Here is a 23,628-nt window from a genome sequence, read left to right on the forward strand (position 1 = left end):
TCTAAGCAGCAGTGCGAGGAGGAGGAGGCGGCTGCGGGATAGACCCGTGGGCTTCTCTCTCTCTCTCTCTCTCTCTCTCTCTCTCTCTCTCTCTCACACACACACACACACACACACACAAACCGCCCGCCCGTCGCCACAGCAAACCACCTCAGGCAGTCACTGGAGGGAAACGCAGCCGCAACTTTCCCCTCTCACGGCTGCTGCTTCCCCCCCCCCTCTCTGGCAATAAATGCCGAGGCGAAGAGGCGGGCCCCCTCCTCGGGGAGAGGGGAATTGCTCTCCCTCCCCCAATTAAACACCCATTACTAACTCAAACATGGACCGTGGGGAGGGAGGAAGAGGCGCCGAGGCAGGTCCGAGGTGCGCTCTTGGGAGACGGGGCAGCCCAGCAAGTTACATTTCCCTGCATGGAAATATTCCCCTTCCCGCCCCCGTGAGGCTGCACCTGGCTTGGGAAAGGGAGGGTGGGATTAGCGCCCGTTTTCTAAACGGGCTGAACAACACTAGTGAACAATATTATGATGGAGGGAGTTATGCCAGATACGTGGAAGGAAAGTTTCATATCAGTAATACCAAAACAGGGAACGGACCATCAGGTAATAGCAAACTACAGACCCATTGCGCTTCTCAATAACGATTATAAGCTATTCGCATACATTTTAGCACAACGAACAAAAAAAGTCCTCTTGAACGTCATTCATGACAATCAGGCGGGCTTTCTCCCGGGTAGGCGTATCTCCAATAATACTAGAAATATTATAAATCTCCTGGAATACCTGGATATAAGGATAGATAAGCAATCTTTATAGCGGTGGATGCTGAAAAAGCTTTCGATCGAGTTTCATGGGATTTTATGAAAGGTTTACTTTATCAAATGGACTTTGGGGAGAGATACCTAAATGGAATAAACGCAATTTATACAACACAGAAAGCCAAAGTTATAATAAATGGGAACATAACCCAATAATGCGAAATAAATAAAGGGGTTAGGCAGGGGTACCCTCTGTCGCCGCTGATATTTATTTTGACATTAGAAACTCTTTGCAAACAAATAAGGGAGGAAAAAGAAATTAAAGGTATAACTTTAGGAAAGAGAAGTTACAAACTAAGAGCTTTTGCGGATGATCTTATCATAACTGTTGAGGAACCCAGACAAAGTCTTATTAAACTTTTGGATCTAATAAAAGAATATAGTGCAGTTTCCGGATTCAGACTAAATTACCATAAAACTAAATTATTGGCAAAAAATATGACATCAGCGGAGAAAGAAGAATTACAAAAAGCTACCCAGTTAACCATCCACCCTAGATTAAAATACCTCGGAATAATGTTGACCCCGAAAAATATCAATTTATTTGAAGATAACTATGTAAGAAAGTGGGAAGAGATTAAAATGAGTCTTGAAACATGGAGCAGGCTTAAACTATACTTTTGCGGTAGGATTGCAGTAATTAAAATGAAGGTTCTGCCTAAATTATTATACTTATTTCAAACCTTGCCAATCATTGGAAAGACCATGATGATTGATAAGTGGCAGAAAGAGTTATCTAAATTTCTTTGGCAAAACAAGAGGCCAAGGGTCAAACACAAAATACTGATTGATTTTCCAGAGAGGGGAGGATTTGGCCTCCCAGACCTTAGGCTTTATTACGAGGCTTCCTGCCTAACATGGCTAAAGGACTGGTGCCTGCTGAAGAACGTGGACGTATTAGACCTGGAAGGACATGAAACCAGGTTCGGGTGGCACGCTTATTTAAATTACGGAAAAGGAAAGACACATAAAAAATTTACAAGCCACATAATTAGAAATGCTTTATTTAGAACATGGGACAAATACAAAAGATATCTTGAACCAAAAATCCCAAGGTGGATATCTCCAATGGAGGCAATAACACCAAAAAGAGTAAACATGGAAAATAATTGGATAACATATAACATGATGATAACCGAAGTAGAAGGAGAAATTAATATTAAAAAATATGAAGACATAAAGGAACATCTAAATACATGGTTGGATTATCACCAACTGAATGAATTATTTAAAAAAGATAAGCAAATTGGGTTCCAAACTGAATGTACAAAATTTGAAAAAGAACTGTTGAAAGGTAATTCGAAACTTATTTCCAAAATGTATAAACTGCTGCTAGATTATGAAGTTATGGACGAAAAGGTTACAAACGCTATGATTAAGTGAGCACAGGATTGTGAGTATCCAATTACGAGCTTGGAATGGGAAAATCTCTGGAAAATCAATATGAAGTTCTCGTCGAGCTGCAACATAAGAGAAAACATGTTAAAGATGTCTAACAGATGGTACCTCACACCTTCTAGACTATCAAAAATGTACAAAAATATAGCAAACGTTTGTTGGAGGTGTGGAGGAAATGATGGAAACCTATTTCACATGTGGTGGACTTGTGAAATAATTAAGAAATTTTGGAATAAAATTCACGACAAGATTCAAAAAATAACGGGGAGAAACATTCCCAAAAGACCAGAGATTTTCCTACTAAGCATAACATTCCAAAAAGGGATTCCATCACAATCAAAAGAGATCTTGTTATATTCTTTAGCAGCGGCTCGCCTGGTTATTGCCAAAAGATGGAAAGAAAGAGAGCCCCCAAAAATAACAGAGTGGCAAAACAAATTGCAGGAAATGGCCGAAATGGCACAACTAACAAATAGTTTGAGAGGAAAAGGTCAGGAAGAATTTGTTAAAAGATGGGATAGATACAAGAAATATGTTAAAAATTATACGGAAGATAAAATTACTATGATAGCGTTTGAATGAACAGTTAAAGAAATAGGTTGATTTAATAGATATTTGGAGACTTAACGAACTAGAATGTGAAAAGATGTCAAAGTAGAAACAGCATTGATTGTACATACATTCGATATTGAAAGAACAAAAAAGTAAGCTGCTGGAGGTAACAGGAAGTCCAGAAGTTTATTTATTTAATTATGTATATATTATCTTTCTTATTGCTAATGTGTTTTTTTTTGTTTTTTGGGGTGTGTGTGGGTGTGGGTGTGTTTTCCTCTTTACAGTATTACTATTATTATTTTCTTTAAAAAAATTATTTTATATATTATTATTATTATTATTATTATTATTATTATTTTAATGATGTATAGAAAATCTGTATAAGAATGTTGCTTGATTGGAAAATAAAGGAAAAAAATCTGTGCCACCAAGGATTAAAGATAACTTGATAAAACTCATTTTACATTGGTATTTTACTCCTTCCAAGTTAAACATAATGAACTCAAATTTGCCTCTCATGTGTTGGGAGAAATTGTGGTGAAAAATGAACTTTTTATCATATGCAGTGGTTTTGTAAAGAAACATTTAACATTTGGTCTGAAGTTTTCAATGCGATGGGGAAAATAACTAATCAAAAATGCAACCCAAAAAGAGTTTGGGTGTAATCCTTGACGCCTCCCTTTCTATGGAGGCACAGGTTACTACAACAGCTAAGACGACATTTTCCACCTTTGCCGCATCAAGCAATCGGTCCCTTACCTTTCCTGCCCCGACCTGGCCACAGTGATCCATGTGACGGTCACCTCCAGGCTTGACTACTGTAATTCGCTCTACGCAGGACTGCCTTTGAAGCTGTCCCAGAAACTCCAGCGGATGCAGAATGCTGCAGCGAGGCTCCTCACGGGGACCCTGCCATGGAAGCCTATTCACCCAGTGCTCCTCCAGCTGCACTGGCTCCCGGTGGAGTACAGGATCAGATTTAAGGTGCTGGTTTTGACCTTTAAAGCCCTTTACGGCTTAGGACCCTCATACTTACGGGACCGTCTCTCCTGGTATGCCCCACAGAGGACCTTAAGGTCCATAAACAGCAACATCTTAGAGGTCCCGGGCTCGAAGGAAATCAGATTAGCCTCAACTAGCACCAGGGCCTTCTCAATACTGGCTCCGACCTAGTGGAACGCTCTGTCACCTGAGACCAGTCACCAGGGCCCTGCGGGATCTGATTTCTTTCCGCAGGGCCTGTAAGACAGAGCTGTTCCGCCTGGCTTTTGGCTTGGAGCCAACCTGATCCCCTCCCCTATCTTTCCCTTTCCTTTCCCTTCTGTATGAGGCTGCATTTTAATTCTAATTCTAATTTTAATGTTGTAATTAATCTTGTTCTTAAGTTGTATTTTAATCAGTTGTTTTATATTTAGCCGCCCTGAGCCCGGCCTTGGCTAGGGAGGGCGGGGTATAAATAAAATTTATTATTATTCATTGTTAATTTTTGATGATTCCTCACAAACTATTTTCTTTAAATATTTAATAATGATTTGTATTGTGGTTTTGTGACAGACAGAAAAGTAAAAGCAAAACACTGGAAACAATATAATCCGTATTTACTGAGTCTATGGTATAAGAAACTGGCAAATCGTGATAATGGAAAACCTGGCTTTTAAATAGAAAGACAAAAGAAAGGACCAGAAGCAGACAAGTTTTTCACGACAGGGCACAAGTTTATTGAACTTATGGCCTCAGGCCAATAGCTCACTTCATCCTCCTTCAACGCACGGAATTCTGCCGATAGCTACTTTTGTCTGTTCAGAAATCGCACGACAGAACTTACCATGATCTGTATAACATATGTTACAATATGCTCTGCTCTTCCTTGCTATCCTCTCTCTGGTTTTTTTCTGACATGCTGTCTACCCTCTCCCATACCTTTATTTTGTTACTTTATGGTTATACGTATATGCACTACCTAAAATGTGCAAACCTCAATAAACACATCACAGAAGAAAGAAGGGTACACAGTGGTACCTCAGGTTACGAACGCTTCGGGTTACGTATTTTTGGGTTACGAACTATTGTAACCCGGAAGTAAGTAACCCGAGCTCTCAGAGGCCTCTCTGCTGCCCGGAGCGAAGCCCAGACATCGGCAGGGCCTGCAGGGCCTCTGTGACGGCTCCAGCCATGGGAGCGCTCAGAGGGAGCCCAGTTTCCCCGCTCTTGTGAGTGTTGGCAGCGGGATGCTGCTACTGCCGCCACTCACAAGAGCGGGTGATAGCCCGGTTGCCCCTGCGAGAGGCAGCAGTGGAATGCCACCGCCTCTTCTTGCAAGAGCAGGCTTGGTAGGCTTCCTTCCTCCCCCCCCCTCTTTCTCTCTCTCTCACCCCTTCCTTCCTTCCTTCCTTCCTTCCTTCCCTCTCCCTCTTTCTTTCACTCTCTCTCACCCCTTCCTTCCTTCCTTCTCTCCCTCTCTTACCCCTTCCTTCTTTCCTTCCTTTCTTCTCTCTCTCACCCACCCCTTCCTTCCTTCCTTCCTTCCTTCCTTCCTTCCTTCCTTCCTTCCTTCCTTCCTTCTCTCTTCCCTCCCTCCCTCCCCCTATCTCTTTCCCTCTCTCACACCTTCCTTCCTTCCTTCCTTCCCTCTCCCTCTTTCTTTCACTCTCTCTCACCCCTTCCTTCCTTCTCTCCCTCTCTTACCCCTTCCTTCTTTCCTTCCTTTCTTCTCTCTCTGACCCACCCCTTCCTTCCTTCCTTCCTTCCTTCCTTCCTTCCTTCCTTCCTTCCTTCATTCTCTCTTCCCCCCCTCCCTCCCCCCTCTCTCTTTCCCTCTCTCACACCTTCCTTCCTTCCTTCCCTCCCTCCTTCCTTCCCTCAGTCAATGATCAACGGTCTCCTTAGACCAGGGGTTCCCAACAAAATTTTCTCGAGGACCCCTCATCGAGCCGCTATTGTGACAAGGACCCCCATTAATTCCTAATCCTAAAATTAAAAAGTGAGAGCCAAATTAAGAGTCTTTTTACATTTTATATTTATACGTTTTTTACAGTTCTTCCTCTTCATCTGTAGCCTTTGTCGTTTTAACGAACCACTTTTTAACCAACGGTCCATTTTTAACTACGCGAACTGTAGCTTCCGCGAAAAACAACGCTTTGTTTACAAACACTACTGTTTTGCAAAGAGGCAGCGCACGCCAGGGGGGAGGGAGGGGAATGGAGAAGACAGGGGACCTGCACAGTAGCTCACAAATGAAGCCGACGCGCGCAAAGCATCTTGGGGAGGTGAGCCTTAGTAGAATGCGCGCGCTGCCTCTTTGCAAAACAGTAGTGTTTGTAAAGCGCCACCTAACGGCATACAGCAGAACTACTGCCTCTATCTAATTCTAGTTTTGCGCTAGACTCTGCTCATGCAGGAAGCGGCCAAAACAAAAAATCTGTTATCATACGAAATATATTTAATATATTTTTTATTCTAATAGCATCTTGCGGACCCCTCTGGCATAGCTCGCGGACCCCTGGGGGTCCCCGGACCACCTGTTGGGAACCACTGCCTTAGACAGTAGAATTCGTGTTAAATTGTTGTTTTGGGGGGTATTTTTCATCATCTGTAATGGATCAATCCACCTTCCATTACTTTCAATGGGAAAGTTCGCTTCAAGTTAAGAACGCTTCAGGTTAAGAATGGACTTCCGGAACCAATTAAGTACTTAACCTGAGGTACCACTGTATAATATACCGTAGTATGCACACAGCCATAGTAAAGAAAGCTCACCAGGGGCGGATCTGTAAACAATGTTTTTGTTTGACGTTAAAGCCAATCCGGGAATTGAAAAATGCCACACAGAAAAGCAGGTAGGTGTTGGTCTGCCGTAGTCGAAACACAATAAAAAAATTCTTTCCCGTAGCACCTTAGAGACCAACTAAGTTTGTCATTGGTATGAGCTTTCGTGTGCATGCACACTTCTTCGGGTATCTGAAATGCACACGAAAGCTCATACCAATGACAAACTTAGTTGGTCTCTAAGGCGCTACTGGAAAGAATTTTTTTATTTCGTTTTGACAAATACTGTCTGCTTAGTCCAACCATTCTTGGAAAGATTCAAGCGTCATTAAACTTGAAATCTGGGAATACAAGGAATACTGGAATTAGGCAGCCGAAATCTGACCTTCCTGAATCAAAACGCAAAGCAGCATCATAATTCTCTTGCCAGCTGCGTCCCCTTCACTTCCCATCACGAGGCTATTTTACCTTTGGGAGAAAAGCCACAGCCCCCGGAGTTTGAGAGCACTAATGCAGGAGAGAAGAAAGCAACTTCTGAGATTTGTTCACTGCTCGCCTCCTAATACTGAGTCCACAGCAGGCTCTCCCCTCCCCCCCAAAAAAGTTTTTCCCGCCCACCCCCAGGGGCTCTCCAAGCCTTTGGCCACAGCATATTAAGGTCTCACCTAGCGCGGATGACATTTATTGAAAACCTACAGAGATTTCGTTTTGACTCTGAATACAACGCCAGCAGGAACACTAAGCTCAAGCACAAAAAGCGAAGAGAGTATTTGGGGAGGGGGTACAATAGTACAGGATCCAAAAACGAGGGGTGCATATCGCCACCCGTTCGTTGAATCACCGTTTCTGTTGCGCGAAACTTGTTGCAGCTGGGAGAAAGTGGTTTCGAAGCGGGCCTTGGCGAAGACTCCGGGGGCAGCGCCGCCTCCCACTGCGCGGAATTCGCTCCCCCACTCCCACCCGCGGCGCTCCTTCCTTTTCATTTTCTGCGAATTGGGGAGGCAGATTCAGTCCCTGGGCGCGTCCTGCCCAATCAGAGCGCGAGAGCCGCGCCCAGCCCTGGGCAGACTCCAGCAGCGCGCCCTGCGCTCGCCGTCGCCACTCGCTGGGGACCTCTCACCATGCAGACCGCTCCGCACCCTGTCGCCATCCACATGCAGCCCCACGACGGCAAAGAGTCGGGCGCGCCGCCGTACCCCTACGCCAGAGCGGTCGCGGGCCCGCAACCCCAGGACTACGTGCTGTGGTCCTTGTTCAGCTTCTCGTTCCTGAACGCCTGCTGCCTCGGCTTCGCCGCTCTCGTCTTCTCCATCAAGGTGAGGGAGCACACGAGAGCTGCTTGACCTTCCTCTCCTCTCTGCTGCCTCCCTTCAGTATTGACTTCTCCCTTGCACCCCGCTTTGGCTGGGTATAGTTATTTCTTGCTCCTTCCTCCGCCTAACCTGGAGCGCTCCCCTGCTTTACTGAGGCAGTCTCCTTTATTTCTTCTACATCCCTCTTTAGAAGTCATTGCCGCTTTTGGCCACTTTCTTGGCCAGCTTTATACAGTACCTTAATCAGGTCGTCGTCCCCAGACAAGTAGAAATTCAACAGGTGCAGCTTCTCTACAACAACCTGTTTTCTGAAACACATCACCTGTTGAATTTCTGCCTGCCATGAAGCTCTTATGAGGGCATGGCCCCCACAAACGAAATGTGTTGATTGTAAGTTAACTCTCAAAAGATTTTCCACCACACCCATTCCCAAGGAAGTTTTAATTCCCGTTACCTCATCTAGCGATGGTTTCATTAAAAGAACAGGATAATTGTAGAATGGAAAATAACAGGCTGATGTTTACCACGCATTAGCAGACGTTTGCTGCACTCAGAGTTCTAAACCAATGGATGTGCTTGGCACTTCTTCTTTTTTAATAATTAAATATTAAATATATAAGCATATTCATTACTGTTATTTTCTAGCCGTTTGGAATCTGACGTTCTGTACAGTTCAATTTGAACATAAATCTTCAACAGCAAAAACAAACAAACCATCAACTTTAGTTCTTAAGACTGTAATATGATGTCAGCAATTCCCTTACAATGGTGGCATATTGCTTTAAGACAGAAAGAAAAGAACATCGCAAAATTAAAAGCACAGCATACAAGTAATTGTGTCTCTCATTCTCTGCAGTGTTTGTGAATGTAATGAAGGTTCCACCATTTTCCAGAGACAGTGTCCTCGTCACGTCCAACAACATACCCCCTCCCCACCCTTTCTTTACATACATAAGTGTCTGGGGACTTCTATTTCAGTGTATCTGAAGAAGTGTGCATCCACACGAAAGCTCATACCAAAATAAAAACTTAGTTGGTCTTTAAGGTGCTGCTGGAAGGAATTTTTTGATTTTATGTTCTAATGTGCATTTGTTAAATTCTAGAATAGCAGTAGTAATAAATCTACTGTAGCAAAAAGGACAAAGAGGCTTTGTGGCACATGAGAAGCTAACAGGCAGATTTTGGTAGCCTGAGGTTCTGTATAGGGTCTGGCTTTCTGGGAAGGGCACAACACATGCTTACGATGAAAGTTGAGAAATGACGTGTTGTGATTTGGTCCTTGTTGTTGAGCCAGTGTGGTGTAGTGGTTAAGAGCGGTAGACTTGTAATCTGGTGAACCAGGTTCGCGTCTCTGCTCCTCCACATGCAGCTGCTGGGTGACCTTGGGCTAGTCATACTTCTCTGAAGTCTCTCAGGCTCACTCGCCTCAGAGTGTTTGTTGTGAGGGAGGAAGGGAAAGGAGAATGTTATCCGCTTTGAGACTCCTTAGGGTAGTAATAAAGCGGGATATCAAATCCAAACTACTACTACTACTACTACTCCTCTTCTTCTTCTTCTTCTTCTTCTTCTTCTTCTTCTTCTTCTTCTTCTTCTTCTTCTTCTTCTTCTTCTTCTTCATATTTGCCAGAATTGTTGGGTGAAATCAAACTGCCTTCATGGCCCCTCTTTTCCACATTAAAACTGTATGCATAGTAAGTGACCATGTAGTGAGATGCTGGGCCATATTCTGGCACCCTTATTCTGTCATCCCCAGTGGCATGTCTTTTACTACCTGGGGCAGTCACTGATTTTGCCATGCCTCTCTCCCCTCCTCTCTGAATGTCCTTCCCTTCTCTCCCGCTTCCCAAGGGGCGGTGGGGGCGGCTCGCCCCGAGCGACGCGATCCCAGGGGCGCCATCAAGGCGGCCCGCCCCACCCCCGGAACCTGCACCCCGCCCCTCTGGGAGGCGCACCACGCCCCCAGAATGGGCGCCAGCCCCGCCCCCGGTGCCGGAGCATGAAGCTTTGCCACTGCTGGAAAGTAGGACTCGAACCAGTGGCTTCAAAGTACAAGAAAGGAGATTCCAACTAAACTTCAGGAAAAACTTTCTGACAGTAAGAGCTCTTTGACAATGGAACAGACTCCCTTTGAAGGTTTTGAATTCTTCTCCCTCGGAGATGTTTAAGCAGAGGCTGGCTGGCCACCTGTCATGGATGCTTTAGTTGAGATTCCTGCATTGCAGGGGGTTGGACTAGATGACCCTTGGGTCCCTTCCAACTCCACAATACTATTAATTCTATGAGAAAGGAGCCAAAAGAGGAAAATTGCTCCTGCCCCCCCAACAAAGTCCTCCCCCCCACCACAAAAATCCTGGCTGTGCCCATGCAGACATGGAGCTTTAAAATGTGGACTTGTGCCTGGAAAAAGCGGGGCAAAAGGTAAGTGTGGATAAGCCCCCAGTCTTTGCTTTTAGAATGAGCGAAATGCTTTTAAAAGGCAAGGTTGTAAGTATTGCATTAGTGGTTTGTTCTCAAAATGTTTTCTAATAATGATGGAATACCTATATCAAAGGTAAAGGTAAAGGGACCCCTGACCATTAGGTCCAGTCGTCACCGACTCTGGGGTTGCGGCGCTCATCTTGTGTTATTGGCTGAGGGAGCCAGCGTATAGCTTCCAGGTCATGTGGCCAGCATGACAAAGCCGCTTCTGGCGAACCAGAGCAGCGCACAGAAACACTGTTTACCTTCCCGCTGGAGCAGTACCTATTTATCTACTTGCACTTTGATGTGCTTTCGAACTGCTAGGTTGGCAGGAAACTATATCAAACAAATCCACAATTATAGTTCCTCTATTCCAGGGGTGGGGGAACTTTTTTTGTTTGTTTCTGGGGGCTCTATTCTCTGTTGTGGAGGTTGTTGACAGGATTGGATCTGGTTGTGGGCAGGACCAATGACAATAAGGGGAAGGGCTACTCTTCTCTTCTCTGCACCCCCTCCTTTCCTCTGTCCCTCCGACACTGGTTTCCATTATGAGTTCTGGGAGGTGAAGAAACGAAAGATTTATTTTCCTCCCTGTGCAGCACAGAAATGAAAATTGCTGGTAGCTCTGGGGTAGAAATTCCCATCTGTAGACCACAGACACTTACACATCGTGCCCCACCAGCTGCAGGTGTCTTCTGTTGCGTGGGAGAGAAAGTGGGTCTGTGCTTCTAAACAGAGGAGACTGAATTAAGAAACAGAGGTAACACGAAACAGCAGAGCAGCTAGATCACACCCAGCCAATATCCTCCCATTTGCAAATACTGGCACAGGACTGCCAGAATTACTGAGCTAATGCGTGTGAAGTATTGAGAGCACGTTGGTAGGGAGGAAGGCGGCCGGAACTCAGTGGAAATGGCTGCTGATAAAACAGCTACGCAATACCTAGTTGAATCCCACGCCAAAATCTTAATCTAGCATGTATAATCACCATGTTTAAACAACCATGAAAAGTCTGTAGGGGCTTTAGATATTCCAAGCCTATCCAAATGTACTTTCAGTGTTAATTCTCATTGTTATTTTTAATTTTTAATTATATTTTTTCTCCCTCCCCTACCTGCCACTTTCAGTCAAGGGATCGCAAAGTTGTTGGAGATCCTGAAGGTGCGGCTACTTATGGCAGGACCTCCAAGTGTCTGAACATCGCTGCTCTGATAGTGAGCATCATAATATTCATCATCCTCATCGTCATCCTTGCTACCTCTGCAGCAGTTTTCCGAGCACAATTCCAAGAGATGATGAAGAATCACCAATAACTGTAGTGTTGGCTCAGTGGCAAATTGAGAAGGCAGAATATGCCCCCCAGCATTATAGCATTGCTTGTAAGCTTTGGCTTGCCTTTGCTTCTCTGATTGTACCCAACCTGCTCATCCACTTGCAAGGAAGGAGGCATTCCACACAGCACCTGGGCATGTTTGCCTCAGGGTCCCTTCCAACTCCATAATTCTATGATTCTATGAAAAATGGAGGAGAGACTCAGATGTCATCTTGAACTTCACCATCCAGTTTAAGATGCTTATTGAGAAACGACATTTGTTTGATGCTCTTTCTTTGTTCAAGATCTGGATTATTGGCCTTCCTTCATTCTGTTGCTCATTAAATTTAATCATTATTTTTTATGATGTTCAACAAGTTTCTTACTCAAGATGTGTACTGCAGCTTTTCTGTATCGAAACACGAAGTCTGGGGTGAATTCTGAGCAAATAAAAACATGCCTACCTTATTCTGCATCAATTGCTTTCTTGTTGGTATAAAACTTAAAACATTGAGGCTCCCCTTTTGTAGGATTCTTCAATATTATGGTTTCAGTGGCCAGATTGGATGCAACATGGAGATTCATTTAAAAGCTCCAAATATCCTTAGATCCATTAAACATTTTTATATATGTAACCATTTAATTCTCTCTCTCACACACGACATCTTTTAATTAAAATGGTCCTAGTTGTAAGAATTAGCATTCCTGACTCTTTATCTTCAGCCTAGAATTAAATCACAGAGGAAAGCACACACTCTCATGACAACAGTGTACAGTTTGGATGGTGGGTTGATGCTGCCTTCTGTCCCAAAAGATACACCCCATGAGAGAAAGTTGCATGTTGGGAGAAGCTTGCTCATTTATTCTCTTGTATACCTCCCTAGCGGATCATGCCTTAGTAGCTGAGAAACATTTGTGTTGTTACGCCATCAACATATAGGCAACTCCCAATTTATGTGGGGGTAACATTCCAAGGCATCGGATGTTTAAGTGAAATCATGTACATTTGAAGCACTATTGAAAAAGCCTGCAAACACCCCGTTCTGCCCCTTTATGTGACATTTTTGGGTCACTTCCAGGTTCGGGGCGATGCACATGCACATATTAGTCGCCTAAAATGGCCACTGCCTGTATATGGTGCTTTACAGAGAAGACATGTTCTTGCTCCAAGGGGCTTACAATCCTAAATGTTGCCTTTTAATGGCCTCTCACTGCCTCAGTGCTGGCTGGCAGTCTTCCAAATTTTTAGGGGGGCTGGCGCCATGTTTATTTGTGCTTATAATTTGATGATTGCCAGATGCTGTTTCTTGTAGCAGCAGCTATCATTCCACTTTGTTAGAAAGCTTTTGTGAATTTTCCTCTTCTTTAGGGAAGGGGAAATGGTTGCCCTCCGGATGTTGGATTTTGAGATTACTAGGTATGTATCCAAAGCCATGTGTGCACTCCACCGCTCATCAGCTTTTGCTTTAAATATATGGCATGTGCACAGCCTTCTTTGAACCTCTTTATCCTGGCTTTTCACACTTGAGATGCATATTTTTGGGACCCATCTTATTTCTGTGATTTTAAGTTGTTTCAAACTATTTAGTGATCTTTTTAAAGTGTACCCTGCCCTGGGACATTAGAATGAAGGGTGGGTGAATATAGTGATGATAATGATGATAAATGATAAATAAAAAGGAGCTTATCGTTGCTAAACAACCGGCAGAAAAATTATTAAGGGGTTCACCAAGATGCTCAGCAGTTTTCAAATGGTCTGCGAGTGGAAAGTTTGGAAATCACTGTTCTAAAAAGCCTTTCAAAATTAATCTGAAAGGGTTCTTTTGTCATCCAGGGAGAATTGTTGTTGGGCAGCTTATAAAGAGAATAAATATGACCCAAATATTAAAATGGGGCTTACTCCTCCCAACACTTTGACTTCACCCCCAAAGATGCATTCCTCCATAGTCTCCCGAAATGCCAACAATGTCCAACAACTCCACATTAGTAATGTACAGTGGTACCGAACAATTTGACTTCCGAAGGTTTCAACTTCCGAAGTCGACAACCCCGTCAGTCTTTTCGCCGCGCGTGCCCCCGTGAGCGTTCTGCGCCTGCGCAAAGTGGCGCGTGCGGTCGGCACATGCGCAGAAGCGGCACTTCAACAACCGAAGACTTCAACTTAAGAAGACGGCCACGGAACGGATTGTCTTCGTAAGTCGAGGTACCACTGTACTTACTAAATTTATACCCTGCTCTTCCTCTCAAAGGAAACTTGTATATACATCAATGCAAACATATGTACTTTGGGAATGGGAAACTAAAGATGAGGAAGTTAAATAAGTAATGATTAAATGGGCACAGGATATAGGGCATAACATAGAATTTGATGATTGGACAAAACTATGGAAAGTGGATTTGATATTTACGAACTGTATATTGTTAAAAGAGAACTGTATGAAGATGATGTACAGGTGGTATGTCACGCCAACAAAATTGGCAAGAATGTATAAAACTGAACAGAACAATTGTTGGAGGTGTAAAGAAGGGAAATGTACCTTTTCTCATTTGTGGTGGGAATGCAGGAATATCCAAACTTTTTGGGAAATAATATACAGTGGTACCTTGGGTTACAGATGCTTCAGGTTACAAACTCCACTAACCCAGAAATAGTACCTCGGGTTAAGAACTTTGCTTCAGGATGAGAACAGAAATCAAGTGGCGGCAGCGGGAGGTGCCATTAGCTAAAGTGGTACCTCGGGTTAAGAACAGTTTCAGGTTAAGAACAGACCTCCAGAATGAATTAAGTTCTTAACCCGAGGTACCACTGTATAATGAACTGAAAAAAATGTTCAAAATGACTTTTACAAAAAAAACCAGAAGCTTTTCTGATAGGAATTTTGGGACAATTGCCGAAAGAAAAACGAACATTGTTTATGTAAGCAACGACAGCAGCCAGAATTTTGATAGCACAGAACTGGAAGACCGGAGAAATACCATCAAAGGAACAATGGCAAGAGAAGTTGATTAACTATGCAGAGCTGGCAAAGCTAACAGATAGACTATGTGAAAGAGACAATAGTGACTTCGAAAAAGAATGGGAACCATTTACATCATATTTGCAGAAACAGCAAAAAAAAAAAAACAGAGTCATCGGCAGGATTTAAATAAACATTTGCAATTTTATTTGTAAAGAGCAAGAAATATAATAGTATGATAATATGGAAATATATACAAACAGCAGATTGTAATATGAGATATAATAAACCAGGGGGGGGGGAGTTGAGGGAAGTCAGTAGGAAAGGGGGGAAATTGAAATTTCAATGTAATGTATTGATTGCAGATATTGTTATAAGAGAAAAAACCCAATAAAAATGATTGTAAAAAATGCAAACGTATGTAGATTTAGTCAATTGCTTAAATGGTTAAAGGCAAATGATTAATCACTCATGCATGGTTAACCCTATTTTTATTATTATTGCAACTTTTGTTATCCCCAAGTCCTAACCCATTGGGTGGAGTGTGAATCAGCTACTTCTATGATACACAAATAGCAAGGAGACCCTTCTCCAGCAGGCTCCAGCTCATAGCGCTTCAAAGAGCTCATAGCGCTTCACGATCGCAGGATTCCGGTAATAGGGTTGTTGACGAAGCAACGTCTGGGAGATCCTTGGCCGCCGCTGATCCCAGAACGGAAAGGGGGCGTGGAGAGCCAGAGATAGCCAGAAGCTGCAGGAATATAATAGAAGCCATTGCAGCAGCTGCTTGCCTCCCAATTCTGGGAAGCGCAAAGCGAGTCCATTGCGTGGTGAGCAGGCTCTCCCCAAAAAGCTTTCCCGCCCACCCCAGAGGCTCCCGAGGCATGATCGTAGCGGGGGGGGGCAGGGGAAAGCTTCTCCCCCAAATCAAAATCAATACAAATCAATATAAATATGAGGTTCAGCATCCCCTAACAAAAGCCGCTGCCCCCACAACAAAAATCCTGGCTGCGCCCATGTCCCGAGGTATTTTGCCACAGCATATTACAGACCGCTCTCGTCTTCTCCATCAAGGTGAGGGAGCGCACGAGGGCTACGCGGGTCTCCTATTTGTTTCCACTGCAGTCTTCACTTATCTCTTTCCCCGTGACTGGGTAGTATTTCTTCCTTGCTTTTCTGTTTTATTTACTGGAGCATTCACCTATCTTTGTGAGGCAGTTCTCTTTATTTCCTCTTTCTCCCATGCTAGACTCACTTCCACTTTGTGTTCCTTTCTCAGCAGGCTTTATACCTCTATTGGTTCATAATGATAATAATAATAATAATAATAATGATACCCCATCCATCTGGCTGGGTTCCCCCTGCCAGTCTGGGCGGCTTACAGCATATATTGTTGCTGTTTAGTCGCTTAGTCGTGTCGGACTCTTCGTGACCCCATGGAGCAGAGCACGTCAGGCACTCCTGTCTTCCACTGCCTCCCGCAGTTTGGTGAGACTCATGTTGGTAGGTGGTAGTGTGATGGTGAGAGTTACTGTTTTCTCCCATGAAAGTACATTTGAAGGAGGAAATTGGAAGGTTGACACTCTCACTTCCTCTTTCAGCTGCTGTACCATACAGTATGTGTTTTTCAAGGCTCAGAGTAATTTTACTAGATTCAACTTTTACACAGGTCCCTTGGGAAAGTGAGGTGTGTGCATTGTTTGTGTGCGTACAGTATCTGTGTTCTGCGAAAGTGGGGAGAGAAGTGAGAACAGATGCTCTTGAAATGGTATAATTTGTTTCTAGGTTCCTCTTCCAACAATGATCACCTTGTTTCCTTTGACTAAACCAGGCATCCCCAAACTCGACCCTTCAGATGTTTTGGGACTACAACTCCCATCATCCCTAGCTAAGAGGACCAGTGGTCAGGAATGATGGGAATTGTAGTCCCAAAACATCTGGAGGGTCGAGTGTGGGGATGCCTGGACTAAACTGTAAATATCAGAGATCCAGTGGTCTCTGGATCTGAGACACATAATCTTATAGATCTCAACTTTTAATTCTTTATTTTTTTTACACGTAATCACCTTAAAACAACCATCAAAATCATCGGTCACCTCTGTGTCCATAGATATAGTCTGAGATTTGTGGGTGGTTTTGTTGTCATCCTACGCAAAAATCATGTGGCTCCATGTTTGGAATAAATGTTTTTGAGGTAATGGGAAGCAACACACCTTTGAAGTCTGTCAGTGTAAGCTTTAATCATGAGGGTTGGGGTGTGGCTTGTATAAAATCATAAGATAAGATAAAATTACTCTTTTAATGGATCTGATTTTTGCCCATGGAAAAGTAAAGTGAATGTGCAGGTGGGCACATGTGCTTCTGTCTGTATTGGGAGAGACGAAAACAGGAGTTGGTTCTTATTACAGTTTCAACATTCCAAATACCAGTACTTCCTTGGGCCTAGAAGGATTGGTGGGCTCTCATTAAAAGAATATGAATGAAGCTGAGGCTAGAATAGGGCGCAACCTTTTGGGAAGCAGGAACTTTCATTTTGCACAATCCTTTGGTCGCTAATAGCACTGATCAGGAAACTCTAAATTTGATTATAATTACACAACAGCCATTTGAGCGTTACCAGTAGGTGTTGTAAGCATGTGCAAATGTTTCCAATATTAATTCTTGTTTGTTTGTTTGAAAAAAATCTCTCCCCTACAGGCAAGGGATTGTAAAGTCGCTGGAAATGCTGAAGATGCAACTAGATATGGCAAGAAAGCCAAGATTCTGAATATCGTTGCAATAGTTCTGGGTGTCTTGTTGTTCCTTTTGATCTGTGGCCCGATTACCAGTGTTTTAGTAGCTTTACAAGCAAGATTCAAGAAGTTGTTTGATGAATGCAAAGTGAACATGGGTGTCTTCGGATCGGGGAGTGGATCTGGAGCACCCTAAACAAATCTTTAAGCACTGGCTGTCCTTTCTTCTGCTCTGACAGTGCCTGTGCCTGCCCTCCTCGTTCATTTGCCAAGGCATGAGACCTTCTGCAAAGCAGTACTACTCACGTTTATGAAGGTGTACTGCCACTGATTGCCTACCATCCAGTTTGAGATGTTTATTGAAAATGCAGTGCTTTTATGAGCAGTGATTTCTTTGTCCCAAGCTCTGGATTTGCAGCATTTCCAGTTCTGTTACTCATGGGAAGTGCCATACTCATTTGTTTTTTCATTATTTTTGGCAAGTTTCCAATTCAGTATGTGTATTAGAGCTTTCCTTTATTGAAATTTTACATTTGATGTGAATTTTAAGAACATAAAACATATTTTGTTATTCCGTGTAAAGTTACTCTGTTAGTCACCCAGTAGAGGGGCATCTTTTCAAACTGGCAGGCTGTTGAGCTCCACCAAGACCCAGCCAGCTCCTCTTCCAATGTTACCACCTTGACTGTCTCCTCCATTGCAAATGAGGCTTTCACACTACTTCCCACGGCCTGTGGAATTGGACAGAGCTCTGGCAGGAAGAAAGAGAATGCCAAACAGTGTAGCAACAACTGTGTAGTGTGATTGGCTTTGCTGCTCATTTGGTTTTTCCGCTTGTTCACTTGTCCAGGTAAGAGGGTACTGCTAGTTTGGCCCAGATCAGATAACTTGTTTCTTGTGGAAATCCAGCCCAGCACTGGAGAAGGATGAGAGAGGAAAAGCTTTTAATCAACCCTTCTCCCTCTTGCTCTGACTACACAATGTTGTCCAGATGGGGAAGCTTGCTAACTTGACATGTGAAGGGGGTGGGACAAAAGGAGTTACTCAGAAATCCAACAAAGATGAGGATAGCAAAGTTTTGGTGCTGGCATCTGTCTGGAAAACTGTGATGAAGAGATGGACAGAGGAGATTACATATAGGGCTGGATGGAAAGGTGAGAAGGGGGGCACACTAGAACACTACAGGTGAAACTCGAAAAATTAGAATATCATCGAAAAGTTCATTTATTTCAGTAATGTAACTTAAAAGGTGAAACCAATATAGGAGATAGACTCATGACATGCAAAGTGAGATATGTCAAGCCTTTATTTGTTGTAATTGTGATTATTATGGTGTACAGGTGAAGAAAACGCCAAATTCACAATCTCAGAAAATTAAAATATCAAATGAAATCAATAAAACAAGGATTGCAAATAGAACAATATTGGACCTCTGAAAAGTAGAAGCATGCATATGTACTCAGTACTTGGTTTGGGCCCCTTTTGCAGCAATTACTGCCTCAATGCGGCATGGCATGGATGCTATCAGCCTGTGGCACTGCTGAGGTGTTATGGAAGACCAGGATGCTTCAATAGCGGCCTTCAGCTCTGCTGCATTGCTCGGTCTCATGTCTCTCATCTTTCTCTTGGCAATACCCCGTAGATTCTCTATGGGGTTCAGGTCAGGCGAGTTCGCTGGCCAATCAAGCACAGTAATCCCATGGGCATTGAACCAGGTTTTGGTACTTTTGACAGTGTGGGCAGGTGCCAGGTCCTGCTGGAAATTGAAGTCAGCATCCCCATAAAGCTCATTAGCGGAAGGAAGCATGAAGTGCTCCAAAATCTCCTGGTAGACGGCTGCGATGACCCTGGACTTAATGAAGCACAGTGGACCAACACCAGCAGATGACATGGCTCCCCAAATCAGCACAGACTGCGGGAACTTCACACTGGACTTCAAGCATCTGGCATTGTGTGCCTCCATTCTTCCTCCAGACTCTGGGTCCTTGGTTTCCAAATGAGATGCAAAAGTTGCTCTCATCAGAAAAGAGGACTTGGGACCACTGAGCAACAGACCAGTTCTTTTTTTCTTCAGCCCAGGTAAGACGCTTCTGACGTTTCTTGTTCAGGAGTGGCTTGACAAGAGAAAAACAACATTTGAAGACATCTCCAGCATCTGTCTGTGTGGTGGCTCTTGATGCACTAACTCCAGCCTCAGTCCACTCCTTGTGAAAGTCCCCAACACATTTGAATGGTCTTTTCCTGACAATCCTTTACAGTCTGCAGTCATCCCTGCTGCTTGTGCACCTTTTTCTTCCACACTTTCCCCTTCCACATTGTTGTTGTTGTTTAGTCGTATCCGACTCTTCGTGACCCCATGGACCATAGCACGCCAGGCACTCCTGTCTTGCACTGCCTCCCGCACTTTGGTCAAAACCATGTTTGTAGCTTCGAGAACACTGTCCAACCATCTCGTCCTCTGTCGTCCCCTTCTCCTTGTGCCCTCCACCTTTCCCAACATCAGGGTCTTTTCCAGGGAGTCTTCTCTTCTCATGAGGTGGCCAAAGTATTGGAGCCTCAGCTTTAGAATATGTCCTTCCAGTGAGCATTCAGGGCTGATTTCCTTAAGAATGGATAGGTTTGATCTTCTTGCAGTCCATGGGACGCTCAAGAGTCTCCTCCAGCACCATAATTCAAAAGCATCAATTCTTCGGCGATCAGCCTTCTTTATGGTCCAGCTCTCACTTCCATACATCACTACTGGGAAAACCATAGCTTTAACTATACGGACCTTTGTAGGTAAGGTGATGTCTCTGCTTTTTAAGATGCTGTCTAGGTTTGTCATTGCTTTTCTCCCAAGAAGCAGGCGTCTTTAAATTTCGTGACTGCTGTCACCATCTGCAGTGATCAAGGAGCCCAAGAAAGTAAAATCTCTCACTGCCTCCATTTCTTCCCCTTCTATTTGCCAGGAGGTGATGGGACCAGTGGCCACGATCTTGGTTTTTTTGACGTTGAGCTTCAGACCATATTTTGCGCTCTCCTCTTTCACCCTCATTAAAAGGTTCTTTAATTCCTCCTCACTTTCTGCCATCAAGGTTGTGTCATCTGCATATCTGAGGTTGTTGATATTTCTTCCGGCAATCTTAATTCCGGCTTGGGATTCATCTAGTCCAGCCTTTCGCATGATGAATTCTGCATATAAGTTAAATAAGCAGGGAGACAATATACAACCTTGTCGTACTCCTTTCCCAATTTTGAACCAATCAGTTGTTCCATATCCAGTTCTAACTGGAGCTTCTTGTCCCACATAGAGATTTCTCAGGAGACAGATGAGGTGATCAGGCACTCCCATTTCTTTAAGAACTTGCCATAGTTTGCTGTGGTCGACACAGTCAAAGGCTTTTGCATAGTCAATGAAGCAGAAGTAGACGTTTTTCTGGAACTCTCTAGCTTTCTCCATAATCCAGCGCATGTTTGCTATTTGGTCTCTGGTTCCTCTGCCCCTTCGAAATCCAGCTTGCACTTCTTGGAGTTCTCGGTCCACATACTGCCTAAGCCTGCCTTGTAGAATTTTAAGCATAACCTTGCTAGCGTGTGAAATGAGCGCAATTGTTCAGTAGTTGGAGCATTCTTTGGCACTGCCCTTCTTTGGGATTGGGATGTAGACTGATCTTCTCCAATCCTCTGGCCATTCCTGAGTTTTCCAAACTTGCTGGCATATTGGGTGTAGCACCTTAACAGCATCATCTTTTAAAATTTTAAATAGTTCAGCTGGAATATCATCACTTCCACTGGCCTTGTTATTAGCAGTGCTTTCTAAGACCCATTTGACTTCACTCTCCAAGATGTCTGGCTCAAGGTCAGCAACCACACTACCTGGGGTGTACGAGACCTCCATATCTTTCTGGTATAATTCCTCTGTGTATTCTTGCCACCTCTTCTTGATGTCTCCTGCTTCTGTTAGGTCCTTACCACTTTTGTCCTTTATTATGGTAATCTTTGTACGAAATGTTCCTTTCATATCTCCAATTTTCTTGAACAGATCACTGGTTTTCCCCATTCTATTGTTTTCCTCTATTTCTTTGCATTGCTCATTTAAGAAGACCCTCTTGTCTCTCCTTGCTATTTTTTGGAAATCTGCATTCAGTTTCCTGTATCTTTCCCTATCTCCCTTGCATTTTGCTTGCCTCCTCTCCTCCGCTATTTGTAAGGCCTCGTTGGACAGCCATTTTGCTTTCTTGCATTTCCTTTTCCTTGGGATGGTTTTCGTTGCTGCCTCCTGTATAATGTTACAAGCCTCCATCCATAGTTCTTCAGGCACTCTGTCCACCAAATCTAAATCCTTAAACCTGTTCCTCACTTCCACTGTGTATTCATAAGGGATTTGATTTAGATTGTATCTTACTGGCCCAGTGGTTTTCCCTACTTTCTTCAGTTTAAGATGGAATTTTGCTAAAAGAAGCTGATGATCTGAGTTACAGTCAGCTCCAGGTCTTGTTTTTGCTGACTGTATAGAGCTTCTCCATCTTTGGCTGCAGAGAATATAATCAATCTGATTTCGATGCTACCCATTTGGTGATATCCATGTGTAGAGTCGTCTCTTGTGTTGTTGGAATAGAGTGTTTGTGATGACCAGCTTGTTCTCTTGACAGAACTCTATTAGCCTTTGCCCTGCTTCATTTTGAACTCCAAGGCCAAACTTGCCAGTTGTTCCTTTTATCTCTTGATTCTCTTGATTTTTATCTCTTGATTCCAATCCCCTGTAATGAGAAGAACATCCTTCTTTGGTGTCATTTCTAGAAGGTGTTGTAAGTCTTCATAGAATTGGTCAATTTCACTTTCTTCAGCACCGGTAGTTGGTGCATAAACTTGGATTACTGTGATGTTAAAAGGTCTGCCTTGGATTCGTATCGAGATCATTCTGTCATTTTTGAGATTGCATCCCATTACAGCTTTTGCCACTCTTTTGTTGACTATGAGGGCCACTCCATTTCTTCTACGGGATTCTTGCCAACAGTAGTAGATATGATAGTCATCCGAACTGAATTTGCCCATTCCCTTCCATTTTAGTTCACTGATGCCCAGGATGTCAATATTTATTCTTGCCATCTCATTTTTGACCACATCCAGCTTACCTTTGTCCATGGTTCTTACATTCCAGGTTCCTATGCAATATTTTTCTTTACAGCATCGGACTTTCCTTTCGCTTCCAGGCATATCCGCAACTGGCCCAGCCGCTTCATCAGCTCTGAATCTACTTGTACTTGTCCTCCGCTCTTCCTCAGTAGCATGTTGGACGCCTTCCGACCTGAGGGGCTCATCTTCCAGCGTCATAACTTTTATATGCCTGTTGTCTTTGTCCATGGAGTTTTCTTGGCAGGGATACTGGAGTGGCTTGCCAGTTCCTTCTCCAGGTGGATCACGTTTAGTCAAAACTCTCCACTATGACCTGTCCATCTTGGGTGGCCCTGCATGGCATAGCTCATAGCTTCTCTGAGTTATTCAAGCCCCTTCGCCACGACAAGGCATTGATCCATGAAGGGGGCCTTCCACATAACTTTCCATTAATGTGCTTTGATACAGCACTTTGGGAACATCCAACTTCTTTTGCAATTACCTTTTGAGGCTTTCCCTCATTATGGAGGGTCTCAATGATGGCATTCTGCACAACTGTCAGGTCAGCAGCCTTTACCATGATTGTGATTCCTACTGAAGCAGACTGAGAGACCATTTAAAGGCTCAGGAACCCTTTGCAGGTGTTATGGATTGAGTAGCTAAACACTATTCTAATTTTCAAATACAGACCACTCTCTTTTTTTGGAAATTATTCTCTTTTTATTTTTGCAAGGACAAGAAGTGGGTCTTGTCATCTGGACAGCCCAGGACATCCATGCACACTGCCCAGGCTTCTGTCCTGGGGAGGTCACTTCAATGCTGCTAACACAGCAATTTGACTTCATCCTCAGAGGCACACTCCATTGTCTCTTGAGAAAGACAAATGCCAACAACAAGAACAAGAAGCTAGTGTTGAGTGCGAAAAATGGGATCTTTATTCCCTCTATATTAATTTGCTTGAATGAGAACAGGGGATGGTGTCTGAAGAGTCAGAACCACACCAGAACAAATCAATTTAATAATTGACAAATGGTGAAAAATTGTAGATATTCATTAAAAACAGTGAAGCTGTTGTATCAAACAAAGACATGTTTCATTAAAGGCCAAGTCTGTGACCATTCAATAAATTTTGTTACTGTTGTATTAAAGTAGAATAACTGAAGCACCTACAATATGGTTACAAGTACACGATAAAAGAGTTAATGAAATATAAACTAGTTGTATTAAC

General features: G+C 43.5%; 1 protein-coding gene across 1 annotated transcript; it reads left to right on the plus strand.

The window, feature by feature from the left end:
• The first annotated feature begins 7,608 nt into the window (after positions 1-7,608).
• Positions 7,609-12,085, plus strand: LOC118088819 (dispanin subfamily A member 2b). Its single transcript, XM_035122928.2, has 2 exons — positions 7,609-7,848; positions 11,433-12,085. Exons 1-2 carry the CDS (start codon positions 7,654-7,656, stop codon positions 11,616-11,618), a joined length of 381 nt encoding a protein of 126 aa, XP_034978819.1. The 5' UTR covers positions 7,609-7,653; the 3' UTR covers positions 11,619-12,085.
• The last annotated feature ends 11,543 nt before the right edge of the window (positions 12,086-23,628 follow it).

Source organism: Zootoca vivipara, chromosome 1 (assembly GCF_963506605.1).
Source record: "Zootoca vivipara chromosome 1, rZooViv1.1, whole genome shotgun sequence".
Lineage (NCBI taxonomy): Eukaryota > Metazoa > Chordata > Lepidosauria > Squamata > Lacertidae > Zootoca > Zootoca vivipara.

Excerpts from the sequence above, each read along its gene's own strand:
- LOC118088819 (XM_035122928.2), top strand. The coding sequence starts at position 7,654 with ATGCAGACCGCTCCGCACCCTGTCGCCATCCACATGCAGCCCCACGAC. Across the intron at positions 7,849-11,432 it reads CTCTCGTCTTCTCCATCAAG|TCAAGGGATCGCAAAGTTGT; the intron begins GTGAGGGAGCAC and ends TGCCACTTTCAG.